The sequence below is a fragment of the Diplodia seriata genome, assembly GCF_021436955.1.
Source record: "Diplodia seriata strain FDS-637 chromosome Unknown scaffold_5, whole genome shotgun sequence".
NCBI classification, from domain to species: Eukaryota; Fungi; Ascomycota; class Dothideomycetes; order Botryosphaeriales; family Botryosphaeriaceae; genus Diplodia; species Diplodia seriata.
In genome coordinates, this window is record NW_027117312.1 from 1486131 (window position 1) to 1507426 (window position 21296).

The 21296-nt window shown below is 56.7% G+C and overlaps 6 protein-coding genes and 1 non-coding gene across 7 annotated transcripts; 4 read left to right on the forward strand and 3 right to left on the reverse strand.

Moving 5' to 3' along the window:
* Positions 1 to 881: 881 nt before the first annotated feature.
* Positions 882 to 2225, forward strand: SLS55_005444 (uncharacterized protein; the record flags this gene model as incomplete). The annotated part of the gene is made up of 2 exons (XM_066776892.1): positions 882 to 886; positions 911 to 2225. 2 exons carry the CDS (start codon positions 882 to 884, stop codon positions 2223 to 2225), a joined length of 1320 nt encoding a protein of 439 aa, XP_066632734.1.
* Positions 2226 to 3182: 957 nt separating this feature from the next.
* SLS55_005445 lies at positions 3183 to 3264 on the reverse strand. The gene has a single exon. It is a non-coding gene; the product is annotated as a tRNA-Arg (tRNA).
* A 2701-nt stretch (positions 3265 to 5965) lies between these two features.
* Positions 5966 to 6614, reverse strand: SLS55_005446 (uncharacterized protein; the record flags this gene model as incomplete). The annotated part of the gene is made up of 2 exons (XM_066776893.1): positions 5966 to 5991; positions 6242 to 6614. The coding sequence occupies 2 exons, from the start codon at positions 6612 to 6614 to the stop codon at positions 5966 to 5968; spliced, it is 399 nt and encodes a 132-aa protein (XP_066632735.1).
* Positions 6615 to 10468: 3854 nt separating this feature from the next.
* Positions 10469 to 12910, reverse strand: SLS55_005447 (uncharacterized protein; the record flags this gene model as incomplete). Its single annotated transcript, XM_066776894.1, has 1 exon — positions 10469 to 12910. The coding sequence occupies one exon, from the start codon at positions 12908 to 12910 to the stop codon at positions 10469 to 10471; it is 2442 nt and encodes an 813-aa protein (XP_066632736.1).
* Positions 12911 to 14543: 1633 nt separating this feature from the next.
* On the forward strand, positions 14544 to 15554 carry SLS55_005448 (uncharacterized protein; the record flags this gene model as incomplete). Its single annotated transcript, XM_066776895.1, has 1 exon — positions 14544 to 15554. One exon carries the CDS (start codon positions 14544 to 14546, stop codon positions 15552 to 15554), a length of 1011 nt encoding a protein of 336 aa, XP_066632737.1.
* A 753-nt stretch (positions 15555 to 16307) lies between these two features.
* Positions 16308 to 16802, forward strand: SLS55_005449 (uncharacterized protein; the record flags this gene model as incomplete). Its single annotated transcript, XM_066776896.1, has 2 exons — positions 16308 to 16529; positions 16611 to 16802. 2 exons carry the CDS (start codon positions 16308 to 16310, stop codon positions 16800 to 16802), a joined length of 414 nt encoding a protein of 137 aa, XP_066632738.1.
* Positions 16803 to 18340: 1538 nt separating this feature from the next.
* Positions 18341 to 19486, forward strand: SLS55_005450 (uncharacterized protein; the record flags this gene model as incomplete). The annotated part of the gene is made up of 2 exons (XM_066776897.1): positions 18341 to 18378; positions 18436 to 19486. The coding sequence occupies 2 exons, from the start codon at positions 18341 to 18343 to the stop codon at positions 19484 to 19486; spliced, it is 1089 nt and encodes a 362-aa protein (XP_066632739.1).
* Positions 19487 to 21296: the final 1810 nt, after the last annotated feature.

Sequence of the window (21296 nt, forward strand, 5' to 3'; positions counted from 1 at the left end):
GGCCAAGGTCTCATTCCATAAAAGCGGCGCTCGAGTGAGGTTGCAGTGACAGGCCCCGTCCAATTCTTCGTCCGGATTCGCGGGCGTGCCCAGCTGACGATCCTGCAAGGTTGTAAGTGCCTGAAGACTAGCCTCTCATAAGACTCCGCGCTCGCCCAAAGAGGCGACAGATACCTCTTGACTCGTCCAGCGCCTTCGACGAGGCTTCCACTGCTCTTCGACCTGTTCCTGACCCCCCTTGCAGCCCGGCGTGCAATCCGCAGCCCTCGTTGGGACTGCTCTCCAGCCTTCATCTTGCGCCACCCTCCATTACGCCCGGCCTGTCACAGGCCCGGTTGACGATTATCAGATTAGGTCGCGACGGTTTGGCCACCATTCCAACGCCCTGTGCACGTCGCGTACACACTCGCGCACCATGTACCACCCTGGTGAGTAGGCTTTATGACTTCAACGTCTGGCCAACGGCGCCGCGGCCCCGGCTGCCGAACGCCCTCTGTCTTCAAAAGCCGCCAGCAGCCCCTGGCTGGCCTCCCGCTCCACGGCCCTTGCGCGTCTCTCACTTCCTCCCCTATATCATCATAATTATCCTCGCCCCATACGTTCCTTAGCTGTCACCCAACGGGCTAGTCGTCATTCCTGTCGACGCTGCCCCTCATTGCGCGTCAGTCGTGGCCATGTTGATCCCCACGAGCAAGGCTGACGGCATATCAGGCTCAGCCTTCCGAGCCCGCACCAGCAGCGCTGTGCCAAGGAAACCGTCGGTCCACGCCCTCAAGATAGAAGGAATGGACATGAGCCAGCCGCCACACTCCGCCTACTCGAGCACGGGTTACCTGACGCCCTCCTCCACGGCCTACGACCGCCGCGACTCAGTTGCATCAATGCAGTCGGCCGCTTCGTGTGCCCACAGCTTCTCGAGCAACAACTCCTCCTATTACCCCAACCAGATGCCTCCCACTCCCCACTCTTCACGGGAAGGCCTCGAGGACTGGATGATCATTCAGCAGAACGGCGGAGCCCCCTTCGACCACTCGACAGCCCAAGACGCCCACCGCCATGAGCTCGACGACTTCCATTCCGAGGCCTGGCCTAACCCCATAGGTTTCCCTCACAAGCCCAGAGCCTTCGAGCCTGAGCATCAGAGCCGGCCTGGCAGCTGGGTCATGGTCCAACCGCACCAAATGAATCCCGCCCTCAGAGTATCCGCATCGGAAGGTGACGGCATGGTCTTGCCCGGATCCCGCGATTTCCCCTCTTTCTGCGAATCCCAGATGGCTCCCCACGCACCGCGGCAATTAGACCCCCCTGCCGAGATTTACAGCGGATCGCTTTGGAACACGCAACATACTGCCCCCACGTCAAGCTATGCCATGTCGAATATGCCGGCACAGGCGTACGAGCCGTCGCCCGTGGCCGCAGGATTCAACCCAAATTTCGAGTGGCCGATTCAACCCGAGGCAGCCTACGATCTTCCGATCTTCCCCACCGATACACCCGGGGTTCAGCCAGAAGACACCATTGTGGACGCGGACGACAAGTACAACGAGATGCGTTCCGACAGCCTCGACGACGGCTTCGGCGGCTCGTACGAGGAGGGATACAGCTCCGACACCAGCCCTTTGTCCAGATACGAGCAAGCCGAGGAGCCCCTCATCAAGCAAGAGGGCGACTCGGACTACCGCAGAGACACCAAGCAGTACATGACGCCGGTGCGGAAGGGCAGCCGCCGGGATTCCAAGGTGCGAGCGAGCGGCATCACCAAGAGAAAGATGCGCACGGGCAACATGCTGGAGTCGTTTGACGCACATCACAACGGATGCCACGTCGAGGTCAAGTACCAGTCCAACATCCAGGTCGACCCCAAGTCGGGCCGGTACTGCTCGGCGTCGGGCGAGACCAAGAAGCAAAGGTGCCGGTTCGAAGGGTGTGTCAAGACGTTCGCGCGGCCAGAGCATCTCAAGCGCCACGAGAACACGCACAGCAAAGAGCGGCCGTTTCCCTGCGTGGTGCCGCACTGCGGTCGTCGCTTCAGCCGCAACGACAACCGCAAGGCGCACTACGAGACACACCTCAAGGAGGCGCTGCTCGGCAAGAAGGCGCGCAACGCACCCGTTTCATTCGAGGACCTCTGCAGATACCTGCATCAGTCCGAGCCTGAGGAGGAGGCACGGAAGATGATTGAGAAGCTGCAGAACCCGAAGTCGAAGCTCAAGTCGAGGGATTGACAGGAAGAAGGGGCGAAAAGCAACGTTTCCTTTCCGGGCCATGGCATCTTGTTTCCTTGCTCGTCTGCGCCGGCTCCATTTTTGAGAGCGGGCGGCGCACCACCTAACATTTCGGGTATCCTGACGGTCGTATTCCACGTTGGTCTTCTGCATTCTTGTCCTCTGTTCATTCCCGCGTTTCCCACCCCCCACTTACGTGCTTCGGCCACGACCTTAATCTTGTACTCATATTCGCTTTGGTTCCGCGGCAGTATCTTTTTTCTTCTTGTTTCCGGCTCTTCCTTTCTGCCGCATCTTTTTTCCTCCTCTTCCTCCGCCGGGCCTGAGGCAGCCCGGCGGTCGACAGTAGTACGACGTAGACGGTCTAGCTGCACGCGGTTACGAGTGAGTGGCATGATTTGGCGACGACATGTGATGAACAGACGACGGCACGCGGCATGCGGGCGAAATGAAAAGGGTTCGGGGTATTTCTTTCATGGACAAAAAAAGGAAATGCAGCGGCAGCGGCTGGGAGTCGGGTCGCCGGGACGCCGTGGGCGAGTGCCGGGCCGCGGCAACGGCGCGCGCGGAGAGACGCGGGGCGGGCACAGCTTAGAAACAATACCCAAGCGACGCTTTAGGATTCTCCAATGTATCACTGTTCGATGTTCAGATGTCTGCCACTGCTGTCGTTGGTCCGTCGGGTGCAGCTGCCGAAGAGAGCTGAGGTGGTGGGAAAGCGTGTCTCGGCGATGTGCAGAAAGAAAGAGCGAGCGGGCGGCTGGTTTGGCTTGGCCGGCCGCATCAGCCGCAGGGTCGTGCCTGCCCGACTCGACCCGCCACCTCCCGCCTCGGCTTTTCCGACCCGCAACCACCAACCTCACCCGCGAATCTCGCAACTCTCTCCCCACGCCCACCGCCATCCGCGACGCGCGCAAAACAGCACCCAGCCGCTCTGCATGCAAAAAAGCAAAACAACGAGCAGCATGGGGCTCGAACCCACAACCTTTGGTGCATCCTGTGACCGAAAACCAACGCGCTACCATTGCGCCAACCGCCCGACTTAATCTGCTTGCACTGCTCGACCACCTCATATCCAAATATCCCCTCCTGACGTCATCGTGCAACGACCGAAGAAGGCAAGACTGGTAGAGAAATGCTTCTGGCGACTAGCAATGAAGTAGCACGTCATTCCGGATACGCCTTCAGGTCGTTGAGATCTACGCCCATGTAAGAACAATCCCACCGTTGCAATGCAGCGCTCAGTGCCGCAAAGGTTACAATCCTACTGCTCGTTTGCCCTCGCCCTGTTTTCTGCCGTATGCATACGACTAGCGCTCCTGCGTCTGGCATACTTTGCCTGCGGCTGTATGTCTTCGTCCAGGCCAAGGTTCCGCCGTCGTCGACAGTCTCTTCAGGCACCGACCCCTGCTCGGTTGCACACGATCATGGTCCTCGACGTCGACCGAGCCTGCTCGGCTTGGCCGCTTTGCCCGCGGACCACATGAAACGCCGTCATTGTGTTACACCCGGCGCGGGTTTGGGACTAGCTCGCTGGGTGGCACAGAGCAAAGCGCCCACGACAGGCAAGCGGTGCCACCCAAACAGACAGATGCTATGAACCAGCAGCTCAAACACCGGTTTCGTCTTTGGCCGGCAAATGCGAGCTATTCTTTTCGACCCTCTTGCCTCAAACGACCATGGCACTTTCCCCTTCCGGGCATCGTCCGTGCTTTTGATCTTGTGCGACCGCTGGTTGTGTAGGTTTGGGAAGCAATGCGGCGCTCCTTTCATTTACCACTGTCTTAGAAATTATCTCCGACTGTCTGCCCATTTTTATCTTTTTGCAGTCCCGCGAACCCGGCTTCGGTCCATGCAAGCTTGCTGATCCCACTTGTCTTTCCTGTCCCGTCCGAACTGTCTTGGACTTTTTCGACTCTCTCCCAAACGCTCGTCACCCACGAAGCCAGTGTCTCAGTCACTGCCTGCTTCCCCTCCACACTTCACCGTTGTACCTCTACGAGCGATTCCCCGCTCCGGAGTCGAGGCCAAGTTGGACCGCTGCGGAAAAACGGGCATCCTCGCTTCTAGCTTCCGCAGTTTGCAGTTCCGCATGCTCCCCCCGTCCCTTTTCCCTTGCTTCCAACGGTCGGAAGCGAGCAGCTGTCGACCACCTGTCATCCAGACTACTGAAACTCTTTTCTTGCTCTCGCCGGAGTCACCTCCACGGGACAACCAAATACGAGAGCCCAATAATCCGTTTGCCCCCGATATCAACCTCCTTCGCTCTCTTCCTCTCTCCCTGCACCAATCCTCTACTGCTCCCACCCTCACTCGCTCTTCGAACTGTTGAGTTTATTCCCTTGCGCCCCCGCGCCCAAAGAGCGCTGACTTGAACCACACCCCCCTCCCTTCCTTGCCATCGCAATGCCCATGAGAGCGCGTGTCGAACACGCGTTCTACGAAATTAACAGACCACCGCGAGCCGGCCGCCAAGGGGGGGGCGACAAACGCCGAGCTACCCATTTTCCCAATCTGGGGGGCGGCGGGATCGCTGCTCGAAACAAAACGGCCAGCTGTCCCGAAAGAGGAAAGGGGGGGGGTCCAGACTGCCTGGATGCTACCAACAAGGGGGCGGGCGGGCCATCGTCATCAATCACGTCCACCACACAGCCACTGACCCGCACACGTTTGTCGGAGGGAGAAAAACGAACGCTTATCGGCCACAAATCAGGTGGCGGGAGTCAGGCGTTATCCCGAACCGAACGCGTGAGGTCATTGTTCGACTCCAAACTAAAGAAATCCTGAGACAATGGTGTGCTTTTTTAGATGAGAAAGCGAAATGGAATGCTTGCGAGGCCCTTACTTGTGCGCATCGTGCGCGCGTCTCGCGCTCTCGATCTCTCCCAATCTCACAATGAAGCTTAGCTTCGGTTGTACCCGTTTTTTCTTCTACTACTCAATCGAGCCGCCCCTTGGCGGCGTGTCCTACCTCCCTTTCCCTGGATATGGCGGATCGGGAGCGGGAAGAAGCGGAGGGAAAAAGAAAGGTGAGGTGAACGAGCAGAGACGGCCTTTTTTTGCTCGCGCATGATGGGATTTTTTTTTTTTTCGTGGGGGGAGTTGTGTGCCTTGCGTCGGTTGGCCCGTGGCGTTCGGGGTCGTGCTGGATGGCATCCCTTCGTTGGCGGAGAAGGTCTCCGGTCCCTTTCCTTTCCTTTGTAGAATGGGGCGTGTGAGCTGGGCGGTGGATGGTGGGATTGGTGGTGCGCATTCATGGTTTACAGGATACTTAACAAAAGAAAACAAAAGAACATACATGAGGGATCCGAGAATATCTCGAAAGAGCTCCAGCGTTCCTCGCCTCCTTCATCCGTCCGTGTTTACTTCTGGTTCTGCTCGCGTACCCTCGACGCCTTTGCGCCGCCTTTCTTCTCGCTGTTGCCGTACCCATTTTACTAACGCCCGACGGCAACGATGTTCGGACATTTCTAAACGCTGGACGTCAGCCGCAGAACAATGTCGCCTTGCGACCGCCAACACGTAATCTTCTCTTATCCTCCCATTGGCACACCTGTAGAACCCAACGAAATCTGCGCCTTTCTTGACAAGTAATTCAATAATTTCATCATGCCGATCAGTTGCCGCCAGGAACAAGGCGCTTTCAGGCCTTCTGTTCAAAGCATGAATGTCGGCGCCATATTCAAGCAGCAGCCGGACAGATTGTGCGCCATATCCACCACGTACTACCACTGCGTCGGTCAAGGCTGTGCCAGATTTATTCCCGCTGAGATTGGGGTCAGCTCCGTGGACAAGGAGAGTCTTGACCACGCTATGTCTTGAGGTTGAACATGCAGCTCGGAGTGCAGTTCCTGATCCACCGCCCTGAGCATTCACAGTGGCTCCATTCTCAATGAGTAGCCTAACAATTTCCTCGAATCCGTTGGCACATGCTGCTTGTAGGGCGTTTCCGTACCTCCATCCTTGCGCATTGGCGTCGGCCTCTTCTTGGAGCAGCATCTCCACTATCGCCTTACGATTTTTGTGGTCATCACTAAAGCCGTAACACGTAGCATGCAGATCATTCGCATACTCATCCGGGGTCTGCATGTTGACAGGAGGATTCTTGGAAAGCATAGTCAGACTTCTGCTTTCGTGGTCGTTGTAGTATGCAGCTTGCAAAGCGCTTCCAAAATGGTAGTCTTCTTTGCCGTTCATGAACTCTTTAACGCCAAAATCACCGAGTTCAATAAGTTTCTTATTGTAATAGGAGCCTTCCAATGCAACCGATTTGAGGAATCCATCGAATCCCGCAATTTCGTCTGCGCTGGCACCCTCCTTTAACAAGCGTTCAACAGTCTTGATGAGACCAATTGCGGAAGCGACATAAAGCGGAGGTCCTCTGTACATTTCTCCATAGGATTGAGCGGTCCGAAATTGAAGCTTTGATCCGTTGTAAACCAGAAATCGTAAGATTGCGTCGTAAGAGATTTCTTCCACTTCTGGGATGCGAGAATGAGTTAACCACGCCTGTGCCGAATGTTTGGCAAACCAAGTGTGGTTATGGTAGCTCGGATCGGTGGCTATCATCGTCTCCAAGCAGGCAAGGTGGATGTTCACCAGAGCCGCTTTAGTTGTAGTAGCTGTGAAGCTCACTCCCAGGTATGGCTCAGGCTTGTCGGCTACAAGATAGTCTCTCACAGATGCATGCGCAATCTGAAGTTTTCCATGGCGCGGACCCCGCTTGATGAGGCTCGAGAATAAAGGTTTGAATGGAGTCAAGCCCATTTTCCATCCTCTATCATTGATGCGTTGACCTGGAGGACCATCTGGGTTGACTTTTATTGCTTCCAGGATAGCGGATTCGGTCAACCCTACTTCTGAGTATAACATAACCTGGAGCAGCCGAACAGCGTCTTTCTTGTACATGGATGGTACTTGTTGAACAGCTCTGGCGTACACCTCGTGTAGTCCTGCGGGCAGATCTTGGAGAACTTGCTTGACCGTGTGTATATCTGCGCATTCCGCCAAGCGATCGAGTTGTAGAGCAACCCAGCGAAACCTATAGTATTGTACCTCGTTAGAAAATAGTTAACTCTGACACAAAATTACGCAGCTTACATAGTGCCCGCTTTCTGTAAGAGTTTGGTCTCCATCAGATTGATGGTGTCCACGTCGGCCTCTTTCCATGCTTGGAAATTCTCGTCTGACTGGATACGGTCCTGGATATAGGTGCGAATGTCGTGTTCGACTCTCTCCCGCTCGTCCTCAATGGATATCTTTGACTCCCTGTGTATTGAGGAACCGAGCTTGGCGATTATGTCTGGCTGGTCGCGGCTGGTCATGATGATCCGAATATTGCCTTGTTTGGTTTCCACAGATTGTATTTGTCGCCGGAGCCACTCCAACAACTCGGACCTATGGCTGCCACCTTTCGACTCATCAAGAGCGTCCAGAACGATCCGGACGTCACCTGTCAGTCGCACTGTCTCGTCGAAAGTCCTCTTGAGTTCATCCATTGTTGGTCCCACGGTCGGATTATTGATTGTTGCGTAGAGTCTTCGTAGCGGCTCTTTGCACTCTTGTGGAATTGAAGAATGAAGTTGGTGGAGGAAGGAGCAGAGAACATCCCTGAGCTTTTGCTCCTCGCGGAAATTGAAGAAAAAGAATAAGCATAGCCCATTCCTCTGAAGTGCTCTTATAATCTTGGATGCAAGGACGGTCTTCCCACAACCGGAAGCTCCGTAAATCCAGAGATGATTAGAGCGACGCGATGGCCAAGTGGTGTAGTTCTCATGCTCGAAGAACCAAGTATTCGTAGCGCTGTAGTCTTTCACTTCATCTTCAACTTGGTAGAGAACGGCTGAATGGTTTGCAGGCTTTAACCAGTCGCGAATCGCTTTATCAGATGCCAAATTTGTGAGAGTCCGAACGCCGGCTTTCATTTCTTGAACATCTGCAAAATATTAGGACAAATTTACTAAACAGTACTTTATTTCAGGGAGTTTAACTAACCCTGATGCATGAGTTTCTCAGCTGACGCCAACGAAGTGACATCAGCGGGTTGAAGTACATGAAGAAACTGATTTGCGTATGCAGCTGCAGTGAAAGCGGCATAGTCATGCCACTCGTCGTTCTTGTGGGAGTCTGAATAGTCACTGATACCCCTGATGACCAAACAAGGAAAATGGTTCATCAGGCCGGCGGCCTCCCTCTCAAAGCAGAGGCACTTGCCACCGTTGGTGTCTTGCTTCAACCAGGTAACGATTTCGTCTCTCTTTGCAGCTCTCTTTATGACCTTGTTGCCGGACGCGATAAGGCCATAGTGTACTGCCGGTAGTTGATCCCTGGTGCTTTGCCGTTGGAATTGTTTCTCTCGAAAGAAGCCCCAGAGCCGCTGAGAAGCACCAAAGCCATCGTACCAAGCCTGGTAGAGTTGATCATGTTGGGAACCGGGATAAATACCAGGAGCCTCCAAAAGTGCTTTTTCGAGTGTTTTGGCAAAGGTCGAGTTGGTTTGGGCTCGGATGGCAGTCACGGCATTCCGAAGCGTCGTTGGAGGCTCGTTCAACGATCCGGTCCGGGTGAAGCCCTGGTTTTCTTTCCCGAAATCATATTGAACCACGCCCCCTACGTTGCCGTCGGGAATGCTGACCACAACATCGCCAAGATGAACATCCGTGTCTTGTCCTTCCAGGACAGGGACACCGCCGCCGATACCAACCATGAGGCACCATCGGAGCGAGGGGAAAGCATGGACCATTGAGGTCGCAACATTGGTAGCACAGGCAATACCCGTGGTTCCTGATGGCAAACTGCCAATGACGATGTTGTGCTCCCCGATCCTACCCCAGGAGTAGTGATTTGTGTCGGCCACCAATTTCGTCCATCCCGACGGTGCGTGGTGTCGTTCTTCCAACACGGCGAGGACTGCTGCCAGTTCTTTCGCAAGCGCCGTGACAATGCCAATGGTATAGCTGTTGTGAGGGAGTGTGCTCGTTGGTGGGATCTGAGTAAGTTGAGTGATGGCTCGGCTGTGTGCATTCACTCTTGTTCCGGCGGTCGCGAGTTCGGCGGGTTTGTTGCGATTATTTTGAGGTGGAGATGCGGCAAAGCGAAGAAAGTGGAGTCCAAGAGCCATGAGCCCAATGAGGGCTAAAGCTTGTTGCAAATAGCCTCCAAGCTCTGCGAGAGCCATGGTGACCAGGACCGGTGCGCGATGTTCTCGACGTCGGTGGGGCTTCTGTGACGGCATGCGGTAAGTAAGCTGTAAATGGATTTAACGACTAGATGCACATACATGTATGGTTAAGGGCGCGAAGACGACAACATAGACTTGCGCACATAGGATAGCAGCCGTGTGACAGTAGGCTGAAAATCGAGGGGCAGCAGTGCTTCAGGCTCCAGCTTCGCTTTGGAACTCCCGGTAACTCGAGAGCGCGGAGCCGATCCTATCATATCTCGGGACGGCTCATGCAAATGCATGCAGTCATCACCAATCAGGTGGCATGCTTGGCGTTGAGATTCCCTAACCGAGATGATCATCCATTCGTTATCGTCCTACGGAAGTGAAGGGGTGCAGAGGTTAAAACGAAATCGACGCGCGCGCTCATGGGAGCAATAAGATAGGCTGTCTTGTCGTTTCGAGAGGATGTATGGTTGATTGGCTATTTCTGTGTGGACGTTCATCGTTGATTCCGTCACTCTATGTGGATTGATTACCGAAGCATTTCCTTGATGCAAACATCATGTGTGCTTGGCTAGGCTGAATAAGTGAAGCTACTAATTGACTGTCGAAGTTGAGGAACACCTCCGAAGACGCAAAGCAGAGGCAATGATTCCATCTTTCAGACCACAGGATGGGAACGGAATCGGAACCGTAGAGGAACCTCATGGCATATCACTAGAGCAAGAACACAAAAGAGAGAAGGGAGATCAAGTAAGAATAAAACCATAAGGTATGATTGGATAAGGTATGATGCGCTAAAGAAACACTGACTCACCGGTAGGACTTACCGCAACCCAGCCACGGCGGGCCAGGCAAAAGAATGCAAAAGCGAGAATTGACAAGATCTAGAAAGAGCAAATAAGAAAGAGACGACGCGATGCCGCGCGCCATGCAACCAAACTCCAGACAAAGATGCAGCAGCAAGCCAAAAACCGGGAATGCCACGCAATGCAAAAGAACATCAAAAAACCTGTGTACAAAGAAGAACGCGCCACTCACCAGAGAATGCGCCACTCACCTTACCCCGTCCGGCCGTTTAGTAGTCATAGTCGAACAAACTGCCCAGCGACGCCGCACGACCAGAGTCGTCGCCGTCGCCGCCACCAGTGCCACTGCTGCCGAACCTCGAGCCGCCACTGCCGCCTCTCGTAGACTTCGAGAACAGCCGCGAGCTCCTCCTCCTGGGAGTCTTGGGGGTCTGGACCGGGGGCGGCGACACCGCCGCCTTCTTGCCAGCAGCAATCGACGCCTTCCGGCTCAGCCGCCTCATGTTCTTGGGGCTGATCTTGTCCGAGGCCGCGGATGAGCGCTGGCGCTTGATGAGCCTGACGTAGTCGTTGTCGTCCTCATCGTCGTCGTCGTCAGACGGAGAGGAGCGCTTGGTAGGCCGGGCGAGCGTGACGTCCTCGTCGTCAGACGGAGCGGAGCGCTTGGTGGGCTGGGCGAGTGTAAAGTTGGGGTCGAGCACGTAGCCGGTCGGGGGGGTGACAGTGGTACTGTGAATGGAGGGGCGGGAGAGGGAGAGGGGGAACGCGCTGGGCGGTGGAGGGGAAGTCATGTGCGGAAGGGGAGGCAGAGGGGAGACCTCCCTGAAGACCGGGGCGTCGCTGATTGGCGGGTAGTCCGGCACCGGCTCCTCTGCCACGGCCGGCGCCCCCGAGAAGTCGTCGAGGAAGGCGAGGCTGGGGTCGATGAGGAACGTGGATGCGGATGCGGAAATTTCAGTCCCGTCGGCAATTCCTGCCTCGGCCGTCTCTGTGGTGGTGAGGTGAGAAGGATCACCATCCACGGCATCTGCTGGAGCTGAAGCGACGCCATCGGGGAGCTGCTGGTCGAAGCTTGTTTCGCCCGCTGCATATTGGGGCCACGCGTACTGCGCACCGCCGTAGCCGAGAAGTGACGCGTCGGCGGTGTTGTAGCTGGACTGCTGCTGCGGCGCGGGCCAATCAGAGCGCGGGTGCGCATTGGCCTCCGGGTCCGCCTCCACTGGCACCGCTCCGCCGCTGGGGCCATCGTCAGTCCGGCGCTTCTTCCGCTTCGGCCGCTCTGCTGGAGAGTCCGGGTCCGAAACGGAGCCATCGCCGCCGTTGCCGTTGTCCGAGTCCTCGTCGTCGCTGAAGGCCGGGTACCATTCACCGCCAACCTTGCGGCGCTTGGGCTTGACCGGCTGCGGCCTCCTCTGCGCCACCTTCGCCGCCACGAGCATCTCCAGGTCGCCGAAGTTGACGTTGAGCTGCGTCTCGCGCTGGGGACGCTTGGCGAGCGCCTTCGCCGCCGACTGCGGACGGTTGCCCTCCTTGGCCTGTTGCATGTGGTAGTTCAGCAGGAACTCGTGCGGCTTGATGACGCTGCCCGGCCGCACGCCAGGCTGGGGCCGAGGGTAGTTGGGAAACCCCTTGATGGTGGCGCGACCCTTGCGGCAGGCGTCGATGAAGAGCTTGGCCACGACGCCCTCCTTGACGTTGGACAGCGAGGCGTTCCACTTCATGTTGGGCTCGTTCATCAGCTGGCGCGTGTCCGCCAGGACCTCGACGTTCTTCAGCGTGCAGATCTCAGGCAGGTCGAGGAACTGCTCGAAGCAGTACAGGTGGAAGTTGGCCGCCATGTAGAACGGATCCGCCTTGTCCTCGTACGTTGCCGACCGCTCGTCCAAGGCCACGCGCATGTGGCCGGTGGGGATGGTGCCGTTCAGGTTCGCCCTGCGCATAGGGCATTTCTTAAACCGACATTTGGAGAGAGTGGCACTGGGGTAGCGGCGACAGGAGTCAGCCGGCGTCTTCTGGATCCAGATGCGAAGCTTGCTGGTCTCCGACATGGGGTGGTGATAAATGAAGTCCTTGACCTCATCGATGGAGTATTCCAGCTTCGTCAACTCTCCATGCTTGGAGTAGTCGAACTGGTAGGCGGGAGAAGTCCAAGACCCAAAGGGGTTCGCAATGTTCTGCTTGTACATCTCCTCCGCCGAGTACTGGTTGATTTTTCCCGACCGCTTGGTCAGGCCCTGCGTCGTCGTGTTGATCCGGTGCCAGGGGTGCTTCGGATCGTACTTTGGCTTCTCCCGCGTGAACTTACGACTAGCCACATCCAAGTCTGCAACAGCGTCGCTGTTGCTAGAAGATGACCGGCGCCTGTTATCATCGTCAGCGTCAGCGTCGAGCGGGACGATGGTTGATGACGGGCCGGCAGGGGGCCTCAAGGCCGTTGAACTACGAGTCTCGGGGAGACCCGAAGTCACGTCCAGAGTTCCCACATGGTCGAAACCCAGAGTGTTCTGACTCGTCGAGGGATTGAACGTAAGCGGGTACGGATTGCTGTTCTGCTGTTCAGCAGGGTCAGTGTACTGGAATTGAGTGGGATCAGTGTATCCGAAGTCGAACTCAGGAACAGGATCAAACCCGTTCAAGTCCAGGCCCAGGCCTTGCTGATCATAGCTCCACTCCTGGTCGTTGATGTTGTCGAACGGGTCATTGCTAGTCATGGTTATGACTGGTTCTGTATCTCCAGGATACTATCGCAAAGGAAAGACGTTGGAAATGCAAATGCGAAAGAGCGTGGGACCGAGTTGGTCAACAACTGGAGCCACTTGCGAGCGAGCGATGCAATGCAAGAGTGATGATGGATGAGGATGATCAACAATTCTGGGACTTATATTATACTAAATACTTCGAATGGTTCGAGGACAATGAGATTGAGCGTCTTCGACGCCATTGTTTCTTTCCAAGATTAGACGCAATTGACAAAGGAGAACCTCTCCAAGTCTTTCATGGCCGTGGATGGCATCTCGACATAGTGTGAAGACAGCACGTGTTGATATCGAACAAAGAGAGCCTATGTTTAGTCACGGTGGCTGAAGAGGCGCATGTGCGCTTTCTTCGACATCTGATCTGCAATGCTCGCAAATCACAGGGGAGAGCAGAAGCGGACGAGATGGTATGGGGACCATCTCCAGGGTGCGACTCGAGGCTAAAGCGCATGGGAGCGGAACAGCCGAGTAGCAAGTTGGGATGTCTGTTGCGGCAATGTATTAGCCATGTGCAACCAAGAATTGCAGATAGAATTCCATAGTGTAATTGAAAGATCAGAAGGTCTCCAAGCAGTTCCTCCACATTATTTGGTTCGGAACAGGTCTGTTATAATTTTTGCAATAGACTCATCATTTGGGTAGAAGGGTTGAATAGAAAAGCGAAGTGAACATACCTTAGTCAAGCCGAGCACAAGCTGAAGAGCTGAGTTAGTGGTGAGATGGAAGTTGGGACGAAAGAAGCGATCCCGAAAGACCCCAGCACTTGCTGGGAGTCGGATCCGCAGGCGTACACACTCATCTGCAAGCAGATGGCTACAGAGCAGCGTGGTCTCAAGACATTTTGAGATGGCGCAATGAAGGCGGAGTGCAGACGCGCAGGGTCGAGTCTTTGTTCGAGTGTTGATGAAGTGTGCGGAATTTTTTCCTTTGTAGCGGGCGGCGGCGAAAGGTAGGGCCGACCGCCGTCACGTGCTCGCGGGCCGAGCCAGCCGAGCGTCATCGCCCGGCTGTTCCATCCGTGGCATCGAGACATTGCAGGTCCCGACAACTTCTCATCGCTTTGCCGGCCTCTGCAACCCTGCCACTTGTGTTGCGCAATCATGCACGCCGCAACGCGTCTGTCACAGCCGGTGACTCACTCGCCAGCTTATCACCGAGACCGAGGTCGCCAACGCGCAGCACAACTGGGCTCGGAGTTCGGTGTCGGTTGCCACGTCTGCGCCACAGCCCTCTAGACGCTCCCGGCGCTCGACCCCCCGCGCCACATCGCTGCACCGCTTACCCATCTCCAGCCAACCGTCGTGCGTAGCCCGCTGTAGTGCGTGGCACATGGCAGCCTTTAGCTCTTGCATCTTCTCGCTTCTTCCCGCTTCTTCTCCTGCTTAGGCATGACATGTGCGCGTCGGTCCATACAGAGGCCGAATAATCTTGCTGCCTGAAGTGCAGAGCGGTGGCGGAAAGCAGTACGTACGCTGCTCTGCCTACACTGACCCAGCTGTATAGAGCCACCACCTATTTAAACCCCCCACGTTCCCCCAGAAATGCCCATCATCTCATCACTCATCCCCTCTCATCAATCATCATCAACATGCCTTCAATCCGGTACGTAAATCAGACTGCTCCCTTCTGGGATTTCGTCGCCAGCCTCGAGAACCAAGGCCCCTCTCACCCCTTCGCCGGTCCCTCCACGGAAAACCGTGAGAGCTCCGACGAAGAAGGAGGACCTCGCGGAAGCTGGGGTCGCGGTCCTTGGATGGGTCCTGGAGGCCCGCGTGGCTGGCACCGTGGTCCTCCTGGGCCGTGGGGCCGCCATGGACATGGTCCTCACCCCCATCCCGAGGGCGGCCACCCTCCGCCTCCCCACCACGGCGGTCCTCCTCCCCCGCACTCGCCTCATCACGAAGGCCACCACCCGCCTCCGCCTCCGCCTCCGGGATCCAACCCTGAAGATCCCGCCGAACAGTCTCCTCAAGAAGGTGAGCCGCGCCACGACGGTCCGCCCCACCCACACCACCACCAACACCACGGCCGTCGTGGCGGTCACTGCGGACGCCGCGGTGGCGGCCGTCCGGGCAGCTGGGGACGCGGCGGCCCTTGGGGCGGCGGCCCTTGGAGCCAAGGACCCTTTGGTTTCGGCGGCGGTGCTTCCGGCCTCGCCGACCTCGCCGAGGCGTTCCAGAAGCAGCTCTTTGGAAACAGCAACAACGACGACAACGACAACGAGGAGAGAGAGAACACCCAGGGCGACTTCAAGCCCGAAGCCGACGTCTTCGACACCGAGAGCGCCTACGTGATCCACGTCTCTCTGCCCGGTGCGAAGAAGGAGGACGTCGGCGTCAGCTGGGACGCCGAGAAGAGCGAGATCAGCATCTCTGGTGTAGTTCATAGGCCCGGTGACGAGGAGTTCATCAAGACGCTGGCCCTGAACGAGAGGAAGGTCGGGCCGTTCGAGCGCAAGATCAGGCTTGGTTCGCGCGCCAACCCGGCGCAGGTCGACGACGATGCGATCACGGCCAAGCTGGAGGATGGCATCTTGAGGGTCGAGGTCCCCAAGCTCGACAAGGACTATGTCGAGATCAAGAAGGTCGACATCCTATAGGATATTCGCATGAATGTGAATACGAAAAGGAAAGTGTAGGGATAGGGAGCATATACCAGGCGTTTAGGTTTAGATAGTTTCTTGCTTGCTTTCACGAAAAGAGAAACCAAGAAAAAAAAATTCGATTTCCTTTGGAAAACAAAATAAGCTTAACTCAATGATGCTTAAATGTGATGGCCGCACGGTTTTTATGGGGTGAAATAATGTAAACGAATACGCTGGTTGGAATACGCGCAACAGATCAGAATATTTGACAGCGTCACCACAGTCGACCGGCATAGTAAACACGGCCAAATGCATACACGAGAATGTTTGCGCTTGAAGTGAGAAATTGTGAGACCAGAAGCTTGTGGCAGTCCTACACCCTCTCTGAAGACCGACATCGCTAGTCCTTGGCGCCATAATTTCTGTGTCCCGGCACCGGAGCTACACAATGATCTAGATGCGCATAATTCTTGATTGGAACCTTGCAGAGTGACGCTCATGGATTGATGCGTGGTGACTACGAATGCAACCGCATTTCAGTTACTTAATTTCTGGGCGGGCGTGACTGCGTTCGCCTCTGAGGCAAGCCCTCGCTTGCCACATTTGGCTGCGGGGTTGAGGTAGCTGCAAAGGATAACGTCATAGCTGGGCAACTTTGGAAGCTGCTCCCACATTCACCTAAGCTATCGTCCAGCTTCAATTCATCCAGCCACACATCAACTCTGCACACTCTACATCAAACACGACCAACATCATCCAGCAAACAACATGGCCACCCGCATCCCCACGTCCACGTCAGTCGTCGAGACGGCCGTGGTAGAAGCTCACCTGAGCAGCGTCTGGCACCTGGTCAAGCTCCAGGACTTTGCCAAGTTCTGGACCAAGCTCGATAAGAGCGAGTTCGTCAAGGGCGCGTCTCCGGAGACGGACGTGTTCAAGTGGAGCTTCAAGGATGGCCAGGTGTTGGAGGTCAAACAGGAGGAGCACTCGGTAAGCGCGGTCGGCTGAAGGGCATGGCGGCGCTATGCATGTTCTGGGAAAGCGATTGCTAATTGATGTGCGTACTGCCAGTCGATCGATCACTTCATCACCTACTCAGTCATCACGGCGGCCCCCGAGCTGAGCTACTCGTCGGTGGTCAGTACCATCCGGCTGTTCCCCATCACGTCGGGCAAGCATGAAGGCCACACGTTCATCCAGTGGACGGGCAATTTCTCCAGCGATGCTGATGCCGGTATGTGGAGCACAATTTCTCCGAATTAAGGTCGGCGAGCGTCGGCGCCTCCAGCTGGCGCGGGGCGTGAGCGGCAAAAGGGCCAGACCGACATGGGAGTATAGCTGCTAACGGCGATTCATCCTACAGGAGTGATCGAGGACGCCAAGTTCAAGCGTCGCGAGGCTCTGGCGGACCTTTCCGCGGCGGTGGCTAAGGGCACAAAGTAGGGATCCCGCTCAGGGCGATCTCAATGAGGACAGGCTCTCGCGAGATTGGCGGGCACGGTTGCGCAAGAAAAAGCCACGATGGTGAACGGATGGCGAAAGGAAAATAAAGTATCTTTTTGCATGACTGGATGCAACAGGAAGGGTTTCCCGCAGCAGTACTAGGTAGTCTATACTAGCGTTGATGACGTACGCAGGGTTTTGAAACAAAGTTGCACTGTGACAGTGTCTTGCGTTGATTGTCCGCCACGCGATGCAAATGACGAGTCCACGACCCCTTGGCGCCACGACGACTCAGCAACCTTAAACCAAGCTTGTTTGGCGATGGTGCTGAAACAGATGGCCCTGCCGCTGTTGGAGTCGTGGTTCCGGTGTCGGCTGGACCCGGCAGCAGCGGCCGCCAGGCCAGACCAACCCGCGCCTCGTGAAACCCTCAACGCGCGCCACCAAACACCCTCCCGCCGCCCACCCACCGCCTGCCCACCCCACACCATGCCGTCCTGAGCTGCACATCTCACTGGGCGCGCTGCCAGGCCACCACGATCTGTCCGTCCGAGATGCAGCTCTGCACCGGGGCCTGCAGCTCCCAGCCCTGCCAAATTACCCCGGATTCAATCACCACCGCCGCCTTGCCATCGCGTCTCCGATCCCGCCAATGGTGCAATTCGAGCTGCAATTGCTGCATTCTTCCAGACAGGCGTCTGGCCTCAGCGGCCCGTCATTCCTGCAATCTTCGAAACGGCCGCCCCGCTGTGTAGCGCGCGCCGGCGCAGACGCGTAAGCCTCCGGGCGACTGGGCGCTTGGTCCACAACTCCATGACCGCTGGAAACAGTGGGCTCATGTGCGCAACCGTCGATCTGCCAAACACCCAAACGCCCTGTTTCTCGTCGTTTCCCTGAACGTGGTAGCCGATCTGCATCAGCAAGGCCCCGAAACATGGAGCGCCGGTCGACGCGGTCGATTGGTGGAGACTATGGCTCGCCCAGGCCCCTATTTTCCACCACGCCTCAGCCGCCCTACCGCTGTACAGTGCCCTGTACCACAATAACGGCTCTGTTATGCTGCAACAGGCGGCGTCGCAAGCCGCCACCCCGGCATTCTGTCCCGATGCGGATAGGGATGCCCGCCGCTCTACTCCCTCCATTCTGTATAAGAACCTCTGGCTCGGCCACTTCTAGCTCACCACTCGCAGCAGTCCTCTCATTCACTCACACCAAGTAGACCGGTCTCTACTCTTGCTTTTTTCGCTCCCCCACATTGCTTGACGCAATCTCACTCACTTCACCTGTCTTTACTCTTGCTCTCTCTCTGCCCTAATCCCCTCTACCAAAAAAAACCAATCTCTTGAACAAAAGTCAAAATGCTTTCCAAGTACGCCATCTTTGCTCTGGCCTCCAGGTAAGCCTTCTCCCCCCTCCAGCCGCTCCGGCCCTCAGTCACTGACTCTTCCCACAGCGCCCTTGTGGCCTCGGCCCCCATGCCCCAGCAGGAGGGCGGCGAGGCTGCCGGCACTCCCCCCTCAGGCGGCAGCTTCCCTACTCCCACCGGCGGCTCCGCTGGTGGTTTCGGCCAGGGCGGCCAGCAGACCCCCGGTGCCGGATTTGGTGGTTTCGGTGGCCAGCAGACCCCCGGCGGTTCGTTCCCGACCGCTTTCCCCTCGGGCGCCGCTGGTGGTTCTTTCCCCACCCCCGGTGCCTTCGGCGGCGAGTCTGGCTCCAACGACGTCCAGGGCCAGAGCGGCTCTTTCCCCACGCCGGCGGCCGGCGGCCAGCAGGGCGGCCAGGAGACTCCTGGTGCCGGATTTGGCGGTTTCGGCGGTCAGCAGGGCGGCCAGCAGACTCCTGGTGCCGGATTTGGTGGTTTCGGCGGCCAGCAGACCCCCAGCGGCGCTCAGCCTACCGGTTCTTTCGGTGGCCAGCAGGGCGGCCAGCAGGGCGGCCAGCAGACCCCCGGTGCCGCTGGTGGCGCTCAGGCCACTCCCGCTTTTGGCGGCCAGCAGAAGCGTCAGGACGGTGCTCCTCAGGGCACTCCCACTGGCCTTCCGCCGTCAGGCACGCCCCCTAGCGGATTCGGCGGCCCCCAGGGCACTCCTGGTGCCGCTCCGCCGTCAGGCACGCCCCCAAGCGGATTCGGCCCCGTCCCCACCCCCGGCGCCTCCAACGACTTCGAGCAGGCCGCCAAGTTCGCCCAGAAGGTCGCCTCCAGCTTCGGCACGCCCTCAGGCGCTCAGCCCACCCCCGCTTTCCCGTCCGGCGCGGCTCCCTCAGGCACGCCGCCAGCCGGATTTGGCGGTCACGGTCACGGCGGTCCTGGCGGTCCTCGCGGCACTCCCACTGGCGCTTTCCCCTCGGGCACGCCTCCCGCCTTTGGTGGTCCTCAGGGCACTCCTGGTGCCGGATTTGGTGGCCCTCAGGGAACTCCTGGTGCCGCTCACCCGTCCGGAACGCCTCCCGCCTTCCCCTCCGGCGCTCAGCCTACCGGCGCGGCCCCCACTCCCAGCTCTTAAGCTACTCGCACTTTTTGATGCCCGGCTCGACAATCTTTTTTTCGCATCTTAAAGTAATCTGGGAAAAGGGAAGCGGTGGGAAAGTGGAAGGGAAAAGGAACATGGAAAACCCGAGACATTTATTTGGTGTCGACTGAGTGGTTTGCTGCGATTCTCACTCACATTCTTTTTCACCTTCGACTTTCTAACCGCTGGCATCTGTTTTCTCCCCGGCTTGGTTTCTCGGGATGGCCGACTGAACAGGTGCAGAGACTTGTACTTGTAGATACTTTGGTTTTTTCCTACCAGTATATATCCATAAAATCTTCTGGCTGTGCCGCTAAAATAACCTCGAGTCTTCTTTGCTGGTTGTGATTGTGATTAAGCTTTTTAGAGCTTATATTCATGTTTATGCTTCTTACGGCTATGCTTCATTGAAGAGTGGATCACGACACAGCGGGTGATGAAAGACATTGTCCGCCGCATCTGCCTTACACACATACTGCATTGTGATAGAGAGAGGTACTTGAATACAAGATCCGGACGTGAATGTGCGCATTGAAAACATACATTTACGTCCAGATCTTGTATTCAACTGCCCGTCTCATGTTAGAATTCAGTGAGGCAGATGCAGGTGGGCAGTTTCATTTTGTCGCCCGTCATTGAACAAAACTCACATACACAGTTGAAGCAAAGATCCGGACGTAGATGCAAGATATCAAAACACGTAAACACGTCCAGACATGGGATTCCACTGCCCCCACAAGTATAGCCTGCTCGTGCGAATCGTCGAATCTACAAATCCATTGCGTGCTTCGTTCACGTCTTGCCGGCAACGGATGGCGTAACGCCGACGTTTCTCGGCGATTGCGGCATGTGTGGTCCAGCATTGTCAGGCTTCATCCTGGCGCGTGCGAGGCGAGCAGCCCCACATTCGCCCGTTCCCTGTCGGCCGTTCATGCACGCCTGATGCACATTTCCCCCCCGCCTTTTCCCTTCCGCTCATTGCTCCGGCCCGGCGGCGGTCTTCCGTCGGAGTTTTCCATCTTCTTTTGCCCTATTTTCCTTTCCCCTCTCCCCTATTTTCAGAATCAGTCGTCGGCTAAATACTGTACCTGACGATCAATCGCCTAAACATGCGTGAATTAGTTCTCTTCTCTGTTTCGGAATGCTCACCCCACTTCCCTGTTCGGGGCGGGCTGCTTCCGCGAGACGAGGTGGTGATGAGGCGCGCCGCGCTGCTTCTCTGATCGCTCGCTCTCTCGCCTCCACTCTTTTTCTTTCCTTCCCTCGGAAGGGGCAGATCATCTGCGTTTGGGAATACGAGAAAGTCCAGACTTCCACGCACTTTTTTTCAACGTCAAGTCTGTTTTGTGCTGCTGCTCTTCGACTTACTCTTGCAACCCGTCACTTTTTCGACTTCGACTTCTCATGATTGCGAAACACGGACGCAAGACAAAGTGTTTTAGTGGGGTCGGGGTCTGGATCACAACCACCCACCTCGCCCCCGGGCCCCCTTTTGGTTGCATGAACAGTAAGACAAACGGCTCGTTGGTTGTTCGATTCGTCGGCCAATCGGCCATGTCCAGCCAGCCACGGGATTTGAAGCTCGACAGAAGCTTCGATTCTCGCAGCGCTACGGCCAAAGTTTGGTCGCGCTAGGGTTTTTCGTAGCGTGGTTCGGGCTACTGCACGCACGCTGCCGGACCACGGCCTGTTACTGGCTGAATTTCTTTTTTTCTCTTCCTGTGTGCATGACGGGCGCCCCCAATCGACGGATTGATTCAGGTTGGGAAGCTTAGGCGGGAAGGGAATCAGGGGTTCACGACCA